Genomic DNA, 14906 nt, shown 5'->3' on the forward strand with positions numbered 1-14906 from the left:
TCTGCAATTTTCATCAATATTGGTAAAGCAGTTCAATTGTTGACTTCAGCTCTGCAGAGCCCGGTAATTATGTACTCAAACTTAATTACAACAAAGTGTCATGCTACACAAAAAATAAGTTTGTAATATAAGAAAATTCGTTATAAAGGTGCATTCCTTACACTCTTTATATTGCAAGTTTACTCTTAATTTATTTCATCATAACTGATACTTCATAATGCCAGTGTTAGAGTTTTTAGTGTAGTTCACCTCTATCGACTTTCGATTGGTGACAGAGCCATATTGCTAAGCCTTTAAGGCAGTCTTTATTCAAGACCATCCATAACTGGGTATGAAACGAGACTCCTGTGTGGTTTTCATCCCTCCATTCAGATGACAGCTCTTCAGACCTCGATTCTCCGGTAAGCACTACAATCGACGTCAAGAAAATAGTGGCCTTTCCGATCCCCGACACGCCAGCACATTACTGTGAGTACTCCGTAAGGTTCTCGTAGTGTCAGTTTTTCATGTGCTGTTGTTTCTGGCTGTTCCAAATCAAGGCGTGAGCACGGCCAGGCGATTAAATTTATTTGTGGGACACAAAGTTCTTGATATTAAAAAAAAGCCACAAGAAATAAGGGCGAGGTGCAAGTGTTAGTCTCGATAATGCCAGTACTTGAGAGCGATAAAACTGTCCTGTGCAATCAAGACATCCTTCAAAATAGTACCGCTCTGATGTCTCCTGTGTAACTCCGCCAAAAAATAGTTTTGGACTCGAAACATGAAGTTGACTGACTCCTCGGTTCGACTTGTGTGGTTTTACTCTGGCACAACCATACGAGCAACGAGGAGTCTATACTTCTTTTATATTATGGCGTTTCACAGGCAAAGCCATAAAGGTTAAGGACATTTTACTGCTTTTATTCATGTCTCTATAGTTATCTCTCATGGAAGTAAATGTATAGGCATGCATCATGTTATAGGCATGCATCATGTTAGTTTTCTGCCATGTCTGCGGATAACCTCGGTAATGTTTAGCACACTTGCAAAAGTATATAAAAATGTGATTGGCTCTGAACCTTTCGAACAAGGTTTTCAATTCGGGTACGAGAGTATTAACAAAAGAGAGAGCCACTGCAAAGGGAACTCAGATGACCTACACAGCATTTTCTTCAACCACATCATGTTCAACACCATGAAGTAAGTACCCCCTTCCCCCTAATTGAGCTGTTTTCACGTCGGGTTTTTCCTCCACACCCTCAAACTCTTGCGATATCCTACGAATTTGGAATAAATTTAATGCACATTATTTCGAATGAGAAAAAATGCAGGTACAATGAGCACTATAGGCGGTGCTAGCAGGGGGCACGGTGGGGCTGTAGCTTTTCTAGTGGTGTGCAGCTGTTACCCAGTCTCGGTGTGTTGTGGCGAAAGCTATTGACCCGAGGGCATTATGACTAGACTGCTTCAGTAGTTTCATTCCTAGCAGACAGCGTTGCTTCGCTTTAGCAGCAGTTGGCAACTTTGATTGTAAGAGCGCAGTTGAAAGTGCTGTTGCGCACACACCTTTTCGGAAGACGTAGCAAGTGACTAGTATGCCCTTTTACATGCTGTGCTCCTGCCATTTATGTACTTCATGTTGAGATGACGCACCACAAAAACTTCTTTGTGCCCTGGTGCAGCCATATTCCCTTAAACGATTGCTTTGTGGAATTAAAACACTCGATTCAAAACAAGTTCACTGCTAAGTCTTAATTCTTATAACGCCATTTGTTGTCACCGCATTCATTGCTTCACCCTTGCGGTGAAACTGTTTTTTTATTGGCGGGTTTTCATTAGAGGTGTTGTTTATATGCAAAAAGTCATACTATATCCACTTGCAGCTGGCACACCCGAACTGAGTGACAGCCCTGAGCTGTTCACACTTCCCGTCAATGTGACCATGAGGCGGAGGCGTGCAACGAGGAATGTGTCTCCTCTTGTTCTACCGGAATTATTGCCGGAACACCTTACGGAGTATGTTCGAAATCTTTGTTTTGGCACCCAATGGTGTGTATATATATATATATATATATATATATATATATATATATGTGCGTGTGTGTATTGTATGAATATTGCGTGCGTAGTAAGTTTTAGTTGGTTAGGGAAGTTTTTTCTGTGACAGTCGAGAAAATGACAAGTTGCAAAGTAAGTGTGCAATGCCTTTGCATGCTATGAAATATTTCGAGATCTTGAGGGGATTTGAGTGTGCAGTTGCAAACATTCTAAAATCCAAATGGTTAGCGCACACACACTCACACACACACACACACACACACATGCGCATGCACAGACGTGCACACACACACTTGTTCAACATTTGAGAGAAGAGGTGTAGTTAAGACATTATTCTGTAAAGTCAATGAATTTGTTGTCTGTTCTGTTGTCGATGAATTCGCTCTCGCGGTGCCAATGGCTAGTTTCCTGGAAGAGCGACCGCCCCGTAAAGGCGTTGGTCCCGAGTTGGAATCTCGCACCAGGACGAATTTTTTGGGAACCAAGAAGCTTTTCTTTCAAAGAAATCCATACAGATTTTCTTGTGGCTTTGTGCTGCAATTGGGTGGTTGTCTTTCTTTCCTTTCTTAATCCCTCCGCTACCTTGCGGGTTTACGCAGAACTCATCTGTAACAGACTGATTTATTGGAATCACACCAACTTGCCTCCTAGAATAGTGCACGTGCGCAATAAGTCATGACCTCGTGCTGACAGAATGCTCAGTGAAAGCCCCTATGCACTTTAAAAACCAGCAGGTGTTTCGTGGACAAATAGCTTCTTAGAAGTAGGACTCAAACGACTATGTGCCTGCCGCTCTCTCTGCTGGCTTTCTAGAAGGCAGTAAGGTGGCGGGCGGTGATGCGGTGGGGACATTCGTCGGTTTACTTGGAAGGGATCGCACGTGCACAAGAGAGAGAGGTCCAGTGCAAGATTGGCCTTTTCTCGAAGAGATTCAGCCTCAGCAAGTATTGCGGTTTTGGCGGGTTGCAGAATCTGTTTGTTACTCCGAAATCCGGCACGTTGCCAAGCATGTGATCCTTTGTACGTCCCGCGCAATTCAAACTCTGCGTGGTCGTCGGCACTGGGAAAGGCTTTTTTGAGCACTAGGTCTGCGTGTTCAGTTCGTGCTTTGCCTCATTGCAAGAAACCATCGATTCGAGACAGATTGTTCTTGAATCGAAGTATATTGCATACACGGCCACTGTGCCCAGAAGTTCACTAGATAAACTCTCGTTCCAAATGGCAGTTAGCACTGATGTTGAGGTGTGGTGGCCAATTTTGTTATTTGACAGCCTCTTGACGTGCTCGGTGTGCCTGCATTTCTTGGATAATGGCCTGCATTTTTTTGTACGAAATAAGCGTGTCGCAATCTGCGCACGTTCGCACAGGATTTCGTTATACAGATACCGAGCCCGATGACAAAGGCTTTTTTTGTGCGATTTTTGGGAAGTGCCCTGCGGACGTGCGCTTTTTTTGTGCGTACGATGGCATCAGAGCAATGAAGTTGCTCTGATGCCATCATTGCTCTGATGGCATCAGAGCAACTATTCATCGTTCCACTATTCATTGCTCTGATGGCATCAGAGCAATGAATAGTGGCGCGAGCGACTCAGTAAGTGAGTGCACGCGCCATCTGCCGCTGCGCCCGCGCAGCTGCTGTTTTGCTCGGCACGCTTGCCTGGTGTTAGGAGCTTCGCTTAGTGGTGCTGTGAAGAAGCCTCGTGCCTAAAAAATGATCAAGCTCTTTCTCTGCATAAAACACTTCACTGTTACCTGCAGAATGGGAGTGGTGTGTGACCGAACGACCTATATGTGGCAGACCGGGTTATGTATTAAGCGTTTAATAGAGCACTCCAGCTCACTAGGAGGTGAGTGGGCAGCACCTGCTGTTTAATTGTAGCACACGTGCCAAGAAGTAGAGGCCAGTTTTAATGTGATAACTTCAGAGAGCTCGTTCTCCAGAAATTAGGACATCGGAGTCATTTGTTGCAAGTGAAAAATCGCTTTATTTGTGACCGAGAGAATAAGATGCAAATAAAATAAATATTTCAGGGTCCAAGTGGCGATCAAAGCTGTCTGCATGGCAAGCAAGTTTTCTACCACAGAGTCGCAATATTTGTCGGAATAGCCTCAGGAAAAAAAAAAGCACTATATCAATGTCATGTAGGGGAAAGAGCCTACGCTTCATATATTGCATAGCAGAAGCATACAGTCTCACCAGGCATGAAAATATGTGAATTGAGCAAAAAGTGGGTGCTCTAAAAGCGCACCCATTATAAAGCCCTCGGGCATATTTAACCATAATCAGCAGCAGAACCATCAACAAAGTGAACAGCTGGGTAGGTTCGCGTGTTGCCCTACGGACACGTAGGGGGCCCTCCGCTGATTCATAATGTAATTATGGCCTAGGGGCACTTAACACGGGGCTTATAACAGGCATTCATTGATGCTTTGAAATGACCAATGTTATGCCCACGGTCATTTGGGAAAGGGAAGGAGGTCTCCAGTTTCTCCTTGTTACAATGCGCCGTCACGCCACCTAAACCATTCTGACACTCTGGGTCGGACATATTCTGTGTTCAGAAGACTATTTAAAAAGAGTGGCCTGTCTGCTGTGCTTGCTGTTCTCCTTCTGCATCGATCTGTGTAAATACACTCACAAATAGTTATGTTTCATCTCGTTTTACATAACAGTATCGTGGTTCTTTGTGTAAAACCACAACTACTAACTGAATCGTGGCAGAAATCTATCCTTATTTGTACAAACAACAAGTCGGTATGCCGTAATTCGAAGAGCATCGGATAGCGGATGCTGCAAGAACATTGGTGTGCAAGGGTCTTCTTCAAGTTTCAGTTTGCAGTTTACACTTTCGTTTTTCTGCTGCAGGAGATTAGAACAGGAGCCTGAAGGTAACAAAGATGGTGAATCGGACGAGTCTGACTATAGCGAGGACATGGGGGGCGCCACAGAAATACCCAGTGCTCGAGCACCGACGGTGCCGCTTTTCCCGAGCCCAGACTTGGCAGCCTACAGGCGCATCATCCACGAAGAGATGGCCAGGTATTACAGTGCACACATAGTGTCACCAGTCTCAACAGCCGAGTCTCCGGCAAGCACGGGTGAGCATCCTAGTAATTATAGACTGTGATGGACACTGTGGAACAATTAAAGCTTCACTATCGCGGAATGGTCTGTATAACAAACTACAGAAGGCTTTCAGTAAACGAGAAATCTGTTCAATGGAACTGCTGCTTATTAACTGAAACTGCCTCTGGTATCATTGGTCTCGTACCTGAATTCTACACGCTTGTTTGTCGCCCGGTAAATGGAACTCTTGTTGAATGGAACATCCTGGTACGTTTAGGTGCTGTCTGACAAGTCTACTGTTTGATAAGCTTCCTGTAACATGGTGTCCATATGGAAGACTGTGTTTCCGAGGTGTCAAGTTTGCAGGCCTTGCTGCCAGAGAAATATAGAACAGTGTTTTTTTTTTCAGCTGTACGATGGCAAGCATACGCATAACTGAAAAGGAAAGCTTGTGCACATTTCGCAATAAAAGTTTGACTCTGTGAGGGTCAAATTTTTTGTTACGTAACCTCCAAAAATGTTTATTTTTTATTCCTGAACTAAATTTTTGGGCTATTCTATATTAAAAAAATTTCCTATTGTTTTGAGTGAGCATAAAGCATCAAGCAAAATCCTGAAAAAAAAAGCTCGTATGATTTTTTTTTGAAACTAAGTTACTTTTGATAAACATACCTTGAAGACATACAAAAACAGGCATACCAGAGTACTTTTTTGCTAGACTCGCAAGCAGCAAAGCAACTGGCGCACACTTTAATAGCGTAAGTGAAGTGAGTAAGTGTGCGGAAAATAATTTTTATGGTCGTGCACCTATAAAAAAGTGAAAACAAGTGAAAAAGGTATAATAATTATTCGTCTTGATGCCAGCAAGAAAGAGTTAGCGTTTCAGAGTCGCCAAAACAGGAAACGCAACCAGGGCGGCATATTTTGTGTAATGTAGTGCCACACAGATACAGATGTAATGGCACCCCGGGGAGCAATGAAAGAGAAAGTAACAAGCCGTCACTCTTTAAGAGATTACACACCACACAGCCATCAGTTTTGTCGGCGCAAGAAGCGAAAAGCACACGAATGATGAAAATAAACCAGCTGCACCGCTAGAGGCACGCTCGGATGCGCAAGCAAAAGCCAATGCAATGCCATACACTTATGGCGTAAGCCCTGAAAGTTTAAATGTATTGGTTGCAGAAATTGCTACTTTCCTCATTAGCCGTCAAGACAGCTCTTAGTCATGAAACGTTAGTTCGGAGGCTCTAGTGGGAAAAAAATAGAAGCCAGTGTGCTGTGTGATGTCGGTGCGTGTTAAGAAACATCATATGGTCAAAATTTTTGGAGCCCTTTACAGCGACATGTCTCGTAACCATATCGTGGTAACGTAAAACCACAGGTATACTTTATTGCTGGCCCCAGTGACATTGAAACATTTTTGGTGTTCCTGCTCCCAAGCTCTTGTGATCTGCTCACAAGTTCTTGTGATATTTTGTATGTTACTGTCACTGATCCTGTTTATAAGGAAGCAATCGCCAGACAGGTACCAAAGGCCAACGAACCGACCCCTTCTGCATGCACTACAAAAGCACAGACAATTTAGGGTAGGCCCTTTTTGGGCAGCAACGAATGATGGTTGTTGTCCAAAGACATTCAGAGCAGAGAGTTCCTAAAGCAAAATACAATCTCGGTTAAGGCTGCAAGCATCACACGAACCTGCACTCTCAGTTATGAAAAACAGCTACTCGTAACTCTCAGTGTAACTCAGATGGTGTTTAAAACAACGGAAACAAAGTGATCGCACTACATATGAAATCTCCTGCATTGAAGAACACTGTTTTGAACATTTGCATAGTGTATCCAGCCCACAATTCTTGAGACGTATCGCGAATGTTTCTCTTTCACGGAACATTCTCTCAAACTCCAGCGCTGATATTCGTTGTTCCCTTCTGCTATCGGCCTGTTGGCGACACTTCTCAATTTTTCACTGTTTTCTCAGTGTCATCCTTCGATTCTTTCAGATCGATTGACTACCCTACCAGAATCGCTTGATCAGCTTAACTTCTTCATTGGTGTCGCTATCCTGCTCACCTACTCTCTCTGCCACCGCCTGCTTTTATCCTCTCGCTTCTGGATTTGCAAATACCCTCAAACCTTGATACAATGAAATATCGGTTATAGCGAAGTAAATGAAGGATATTCTTGCAATAGAAATAGTGCTAAGAATGTACCTTTATAACAAATTTTTGGTTATAGCTAACCTGTTTTCATGTAAAATGCCTCTTTGTTATAATGAGGTTGGAGTGTATTTTCCGTGATTTGTCTGTACGTAGCACAGCCAAAGCGAAAAAAAAGGCAAGATTTTACAACGAAACGTGTTACAAGATCACAACAAGGGTAGCGTGCGCTGCCACAGCTTTTGTCCACAACCACTATTGTGCTGAAGAAGAAAAAACACTCTGTAAATAAAAGACAAGGGCATAGTAGAATTCGAACCAGGGTACCCTGCGTCCAGCCCAGTATTCTACCACAGAGCCACGTTGCTGCTTGGAACTTTGTTGCAAACTAGCTTTAGGCAGGCTTGATGTCGGGAAAGGAATGGCATTAATATGAATAATAAAGTGCTTCAGAACCAGGTGTCGCACAATGTGAATTGCGTAACGATTGAGATGTCGGTTGCTCCAACCTATTACTCAAGCTTCAGGCATAATTCTTCATCATCGACAGTCACAGCATCAGAAAATTGCACAAAATTTCTTGCAAGTGCGTAGTGGGCACCACTCTTCTCCGATGAATGAGGAAGGATGGCATAGAAATATTTGTTTTCTATTTTTAATATACTGCCTTCCTTTTACTTTTTTCCCCCTTTTTTGTTGTAAGCAATAGTGCAGTTATCGTCCATATGAAACTATTTGTTCTCTTTGCCAATCCCCCAGAGTGGGTATGAGCCACGAATTCTAGGCTACAAACAAATTCCTGACCAATTTCCCACTGTGGGTATGAGCCACGAGAAAGTGATCAAGAATGCCAACCTACTACACAAAATTTATAGCGTAGTGGGTATTCTGCGAGTGGGTTTCCAGCAGCTACTCAAAGATTGTTTATAAAAGGCTCTTAATGGCCAGTCCTCCAGCTTTCGGTGTGACTGTGCTGCGCATTTCGCACATGCCTGGCTTTTTTTTTTTCCTCGCTAGTTTTATTTATTATCGCATATATTCTGCGAGTGGGTTTCCAGCAGCTACTCAAAGATTGTTTATAAAAGGCTCTTAATGGCCACTCCTCCAGCTTTCGGTGTGACTGTGCTGCGCATTTCGCACATGCCTGGCTTTTTTTTTCCTCGCTAGTTTTATTTATTATCGCATAGCTCAGCTTTGTATCGGCCTTCCTTTCACGGTGCTTCGAGACTTCGCCCGGAGTTTGATCAGAGACTGCTTTTGGTCACCTGCCGTTACAGGGGGCCGAGAAAGCGTACTCATGCCATCTTTTGATGGTTATTTTTTAAATGTGTCAAGATGAACCGCCAGCGCCTGGACTTCACTAGGCCGTCTGAAGTCAGCGCCGCGTGCCTAATCGAGCACCCATTTCTAACAGTTTCCAGTTGACAGATCGCATAGTTTGGTCACGTATGCTGGAAGCTCTCGGCTGCGAAAAGCATCGAGACTCCTGCACATTAAAGCCTCATCCTTTGGCATGATTTGCAATGATCTGTCGCACCAGCCATTACTGAACGGTGCTACACCAGCCATTACAAAACTCCAAACTTGCGTCTTGCTGTGCAGTACTTGCTTCTTCGATGCAGAGAATGGCAGCCTTCTTGAGCACTGTTGTGAACGAGTGCAGTTTTTTGGGGCGAGGATGGCACTCATGATGGTCAAGCTCGACTGTTGGGAACAGCGGTAGCACACAACAGCTGAATGAAAACATGCGAGAGCCAGTGGCGCTTCCGACAATTACTATTACCAGTACCCCTCAAACAAATGGCCACTGCCTATTAGTACGGAGGCCCCTCAATCAAGGATTACATTAATTATGACGTCTGTGATTGTCATTTATCAACCTTATGGTGTCTGTATGAACACAGTGGTATGTAATAAAATTTATTGAGACATTTTGAAAGAGCTGCAGAACAGAATCCAATGAGTTAGCCAGAAAGCAAATTTTATGTTGAAAGCACACTGCAGTATCCTATGGCGCGTTTCACTGCTAGATCCGGAGCAGGTTTTCTTGCTCCATTGCGACTAATCTGGATTTTGCTGGTAGGTTCGTTGTGGTTTCGCTCTTTTTTAAGGCAGTTTCAGAGCAATTGCACGGAGGCGGTCTTGCTCTCGCTGCTCCCCGCCAAGTTACAGATTTGGGCTGAAGTTCGAGGAGCAGCGTACGTCACTTCCGTCATTGTGCATGGGCTGAGCTTTGCAAAATGGCTGCGTTCACTGCTGTGAAGGAACTGCGGTCTAGCGATGAGCACGCCCAGCAGCAGCAGACACACAGCCACAGAAATCTTCGTGTGCTCTTTTACATTTTTCAGCGCAACACATGAAAACTATATCCCTGCTTTCCGTCAACAGTGCAATCGAAATGCACGCTCTGCAGAGGCGACAAGTTTGCCATGGAAACGCAGAGAGCTGAAAAGGGAATCATTTCAGGAACTGGTTTAGTGACCTGTACGTAAACAACTTGCAAAACGGCCTCCGCGGTGCATCCATGTTTCACTGGCAGATTTGGCTTGGTGCAATCCAAGGGCTCGCTCCAGGATTTCTGTGGCTATTCCAGGTCTCCTTGTGAAAAACGCTTTTAGGTTTGTGATTAGTCTTGTTGTTGCTGGCGTTCAATGTTTCGAGTTCCAAAAATTGTTTTTGCATCTTCATATGTACCTGTAACGCGCACCAGTCCCCTACGAACCCGGTAGACATGGCAGTTTCGAACCGCGAGGCGCGATGGGAGGAGGCTCTGCTCAGCCACGACCTTGTCAATCAACTGTGGGCCGTCCGGCAAGCCCAGGATGCCGCCCGGGTCCAAGGACTCGAGGCCGTCACCTAGGCCGGGGTGCTTGTAGCCCCCCCTGCTCAATGACGCCGGACATGTTCAATAAAGTTTTTACTCACCCACTCTTCATATGTTAAAGTTTAAATCTCGTAAGTCAGCATGTTGTCACGTAAACATGGTAAATTCAGTTTACTTGAGACTTCACTTCATGTTTCAACTGTATGGGCCTACTTTGATATTTTAATGCTTGCCAGCTAGATTGGGCTCAAATGGCCAAATGTCGTAAAGTTAAAGTTCAACATAATGGCTACGCAGACGCTGCATGTGCAGTGAGAAGTTTTTTTTTGTCTGCCATTTTTTCTAAATACATCTTCACAGTGCCTCTGGCAAATAGCAGCTGCACTGATGTCCCCTTTTTTACTACTCTTTTCAGTGTCAGGAGTGTCGACTGGCGGCCACATATCCTCACCTCCAGCTGTGGAGACTACCCCTGCGTCCTCGCCGTCGACACTGGCCACTGCCTTCGCGGGATTGTCGGCACAGCCAAGACTGAGCCCGATTCTGAAGTTGTCGTCGCAACAAAAGGGCCACCTGAGTACTGTCTTGGAGTGCACGGAGACAAGCGACAAAGGGAGTGGGACAACTGCACTCGTGAGTTGTGTTTTTTGTGTGCCACAGTTGTATTCTTTTTGATGATCTCTTTTGAAGTAGTCTGCATGCGTCAAATGCTTATCAAAAATAGTTGCTCAGAGGAGCCTAACAGCCTGCCAAACACGCAGTACCAGTGCGTCTTTAAAGCTTTTATACACATCCTAGCATGATGGTGAACGCGAGCACTTTCTTTGCAGCCTGTTCATTGGTAGGCAGCTAGCAATGTCCACAATACTCTCGCCCACTGATTTTACAGGCATGATAGGGACCATGGAATAGTCTGAAAAACCAAACAGTCTGAACAAATGGTCACAAAGTGGTGAAAACGAAGTTCATTTAGATTAGAAAAGCCTAAAAGAAAATACCCAGAAATCCTTGCTTCATGCTGTTCTTGGGGGTGAGCAAACTAGGTTCTATCGGGGCTACTGTAGCATCGTTGGCAAGCGCGTTGGTAATCGCTGCCGCCGACCATTGCTGGTGGCAAAGTTGATGGCTCCATGGAATGATGAAAACAAGACTTGATGCTGCTCGCAAAAAGATGCATGCAATGTCTTGCCTGTTTGGTGGGATTTAACAACCCGGTCTGGGCTCCTTTTACCTGCACTGACGCCGCACAGTGCGTGAGCCTCCAGCATTTCTCCACCATCAAAACGCTACCGTCATGGCCGCGATTGAACTCGCATGTTCCAGGCCAGTAGCTCAGCACCGTGGCCACCGGAGTGCTACTGAACAATCGCGAACAGCAGCGAGCATGTGGCGCGCACGACGGCTCTAACCCACTTGGCACACCGCCAACACGACCACATGCACAATGAGGACCAGAAAAACAAACGCTCAGAATACCGGCTTATTAATGACGATGATAAGGCTTACTGAAAAAGAAAAGTTTTGCTGTTATGCTCGCCAAGGAAGATGAGGCATGGCTTCTGAAACTGAAAGATTATGCACGCTTATAATCTTTAAGGCCACACAACTAGCCACTGCAAGCCAAACTCAACCAAGCAAACAAAAATCTTAACATGGTGGCTTTCAAAATCGAGCAGCACAGCTTTAAACAAACGATTAGACCTCGAAATACGAATTTCGTAACATAAATTTGTCCCAAAAATCAGTCGTGTATATGCATTGGCGCATTCGTGAAGCCCGAAAAATCCAACAAGTTCCAATTTTTGGAGTCCGAAAAATTCGTCGGTGACTATTTCTAAATGCATTCATTCTGAAACTCAAAACTTGGTCTTTCATTGATGTGTGGAAACATGCATCAAAAATTTTTTCTAGACATATAATACGGAAAAAAATAATTGCAGCATATCTACGGAGTGATTGATGGTGAATAGGGCGAAGCATTCGTCTGTTTGTCTGTCTGTCCCTCGGTCTGTCCATGCTTCCATCCATCCATCTGTCCGTGCGTTCATTTGTGCATCTGTCTGTCCGTCCATGCATCAGTCTGCGCATTCATCCATGCTTCCACCTGTCCGTCTCTCTGTCTTTTTGTCTGATCTATAACAGAGGACAAACGCTTGTCCTGTGTCCTTCGCTCGTTTTATGTATGTGCCTTTAGCGCTTACATAAGCTCTGAATCAGTACCAACTAGCCCGAACCCAGTGCCTTCTATGCTTGTCTGATACTGCCGGCTACGCCTGACGCAGGACAAGGTTAGACTAAGAGGAGCTTTGCCCCTAAAGACATGGTTAGTCCCTTCTGTCCTAGGAATCGGTATATATAACAAAAAATTTAAGAATGTGTCCCCACAAAAGTAATTGAATGTCTACCGTATTTACTTGCGTAATGATTGCACTCACCAAATAAACGCACCCACAAATTCAGTCGTCAAAGTTAGGATTTTTTTCCCCCGCGTAATAAATGCACCCCCTACATTCATCCACTGCAGTCCTGCTAACCGACACCTGGCGCCTCTTCACCCGTTCGATGTCTTCCATTTTTTTATTATTATGCTGACCCCCATCGACCTCCTCGGCTCGCTCCCTTCGCCCGTTGCCACGAGCCGTATTGTTTTTCTTTCTATTTGTGGGCAGCACGTACCATGTCTTTTCAATCTGTGCGCCACAGCAGGGTTCAAGAATGGTGAGAGTGTAGAGACATCGCAGCTGATAGGCACACTGCAAGCAAAGGTCGCGAAAGTGTCGTGCCAACCGACGGTCACTTCCTGCAATTACAAAGCTTTAAAGACCGACTATGTGCGCGCGCCTTTTGTGCGACGATGACGGGATTTGCTGTCACAAAGGGTCCTTCGTCGCTATCGCCTCACAGGTTTCTGAAAAACCAGAAAAATCGTTTGTCATCCAGAAAAAATCGTGACAGTTTCTGCAACAATGTAGCATCCTCGATTCTCGCGTCGCTTATTATCAGCGTGTACAGGAACTTCTCATGTGTAAGCGAGGCTGCGGTGGTCATATTTTGTCGTTAATCTTGTTATCGACGTTTTTTTTTGCTGCTTCAGGGGTAGCTTGCTGCATTGTTGGTTACTTGCTACAATGTTAACAACATCGTCAGGGTCATCGTGCAAGGTTGCCGCGAAGTTGGCAAAGTGCGTCGTGCGCGCTTCTGGGCGTCCCTAGAGATTACAGCAGATACCACTGTTGCGGTTAAACGATTACGAGAAAAGATACCCGCAATACGCTTTTATGGCTTGTGCGAGCAGTGTGGCGACAGCTTGCACAAGATAGTCGAAGATGAGTAAAGTGCAACAAAGAAGCTATTTCCAAACAGTGTACGCATATGTCAATTGCGAAAGGTTAAGCGACCTAACTTTTCTTATTTAAATTACTGCATTTTTTGCTCTTCCTGAAAATGTTTTCATGAAATTTACCCTACATAATGAATGCACGCCTAATGTGCTCTAATTTACTCGCATTCGTTACGTGAGTAAATACGGTAGGTGATGTCAGCTGTAGCATCATTTAACATGGGTGCACCCAAGTTGATGCTTAGTGATACATGTCTATCCCAACAACTACAATGATTAAACAAACCTTTAGGTTGGTGTAGTAGTTGAAGGTGAAAGCATAATCAGAGTAAGTGGTGTAGCAGTCAAAAGAGCATCCAGAGTGTTGCTGATTAAATCCAGAAATTAATAAGCTGATGACTTCATCCTGCAGTATGTTCAAGAGTTATTGAACACCACGATCAGACTAAATGGAAATGCTATGCGTGTCACGTTTCCTCTAGCCCAGCAACGATTTTTCTCTAGGCAAGTGTAAGCAGGGCAGAGCTATTTTGGTATGGATGGGTGCTACAAACGAAACTGAGGCTAGGGCTAAGGTCGCCACAGTATAGTGCCTTATGGAGTTGACAAAATTTCATTTGTGCTGTTGAAAATGCACTGTGTAGGATGGATGCGTAGCAACGTGTTGCAAGAGCTCACTGCAGACACCATATTTATGATGCATAACTTCACTGTTGACCAAGAGAACTGTGAGAGTAAAGTGCGAGATATAAAAAGCCTGCAAGGTGTATGATCGTGCGGTGGGCCCAGCATATTTTGTCGTGAACACAGGAGTTGCAAGTCCGACTCCCAGTGATGCAACCTTTTTACAGGGAAAGCTGTTATGAAATCACAACTCCAGTCTCGCGCAGCACCGCAGTTGTCTGCCGCCGCCGCTGCCCGCAACCACATCGTGCGATATTACAAAAAAATAACAACAAAAAACTAGTACCAATGACACAGTGGGGCTCGAACCCGGATCACTGGGTGCCAGCCAAGTATTCTATCACTGAGCCACGCCGGTGTTTGGGACTTGCTGGCGAACTTGCTTTAGGCAGGCTTGATGTCGAAAAAGCAATCGCATTAACACGACTTGTAAGGCGTTTCAATGCGGTGAAATAACAAGCAGTCGTCGCACAATGCGAATAGCATAAAGAGTGGGTCGTCTGGTGCTCGACCCATTACAAAAGCTTGTTTTTGTTCAGCTATGAACTGGGGCGCATACCCACTTCAGGCATAATTCCTCATCATTGTCAGCCACTGCATGAACAATTGGCACAAAACTTCTCGCAATAGTTTCTTGAATACCACGCTTCTCAGAAGAATGATGAAAAATAGCGTAGCGAATGCCGGCCTACTACCCTAAAATTTTTATTATTAATCCCGTAGTGGGCATCAGGCAAGTGTGCTTACAGAAGTTGCCCAATGAGTGTTTAGAAAAGGCTCTGAAAAACCGCT

At 44.7% G+C, this 14906-nt stretch overlaps 1 protein-coding gene across 5 annotated transcripts in view; it reads left to right on the forward strand.

Annotated features, from left to right (window-relative positions):
- The window catches only part of LOC142784684 (uncharacterized), a 285299-nt gene that overhangs the window by 234460 nt on the left and 35933 nt on the right, over positions 1-14906 (forward strand). For 4 of the 5 annotated variants that reach the window (XM_075883160.1, XM_075883161.1, XM_075883162.1 and 1 more), the window contains 4 exons: positions 373-468; positions 1863-1995; positions 4904-5136; positions 10506-10723. In XM_075883160.1, the coding sequence (XP_075739275.1) occupies positions 373-468; positions 1863-1995; positions 4904-5136; positions 10506-10723 (680 nt within the window). The remainder of the gene's footprint in view (positions 1-372; positions 469-1862; positions 1996-4903; positions 5137-10505; positions 10724-14906) is intronic. The other variant, XR_012888726.1, reaches the window with a different exon arrangement.

Source organism: Rhipicephalus microplus, unplaced genomic scaffold (genome assembly GCF_043290135.1).
Source record: "Rhipicephalus microplus isolate Deutch F79 unplaced genomic scaffold, USDA_Rmic scaffold_15, whole genome shotgun sequence".
Lineage (NCBI taxonomy): Eukaryota > Metazoa > Arthropoda > Arachnida > Ixodida > Ixodidae > Rhipicephalus > Rhipicephalus microplus.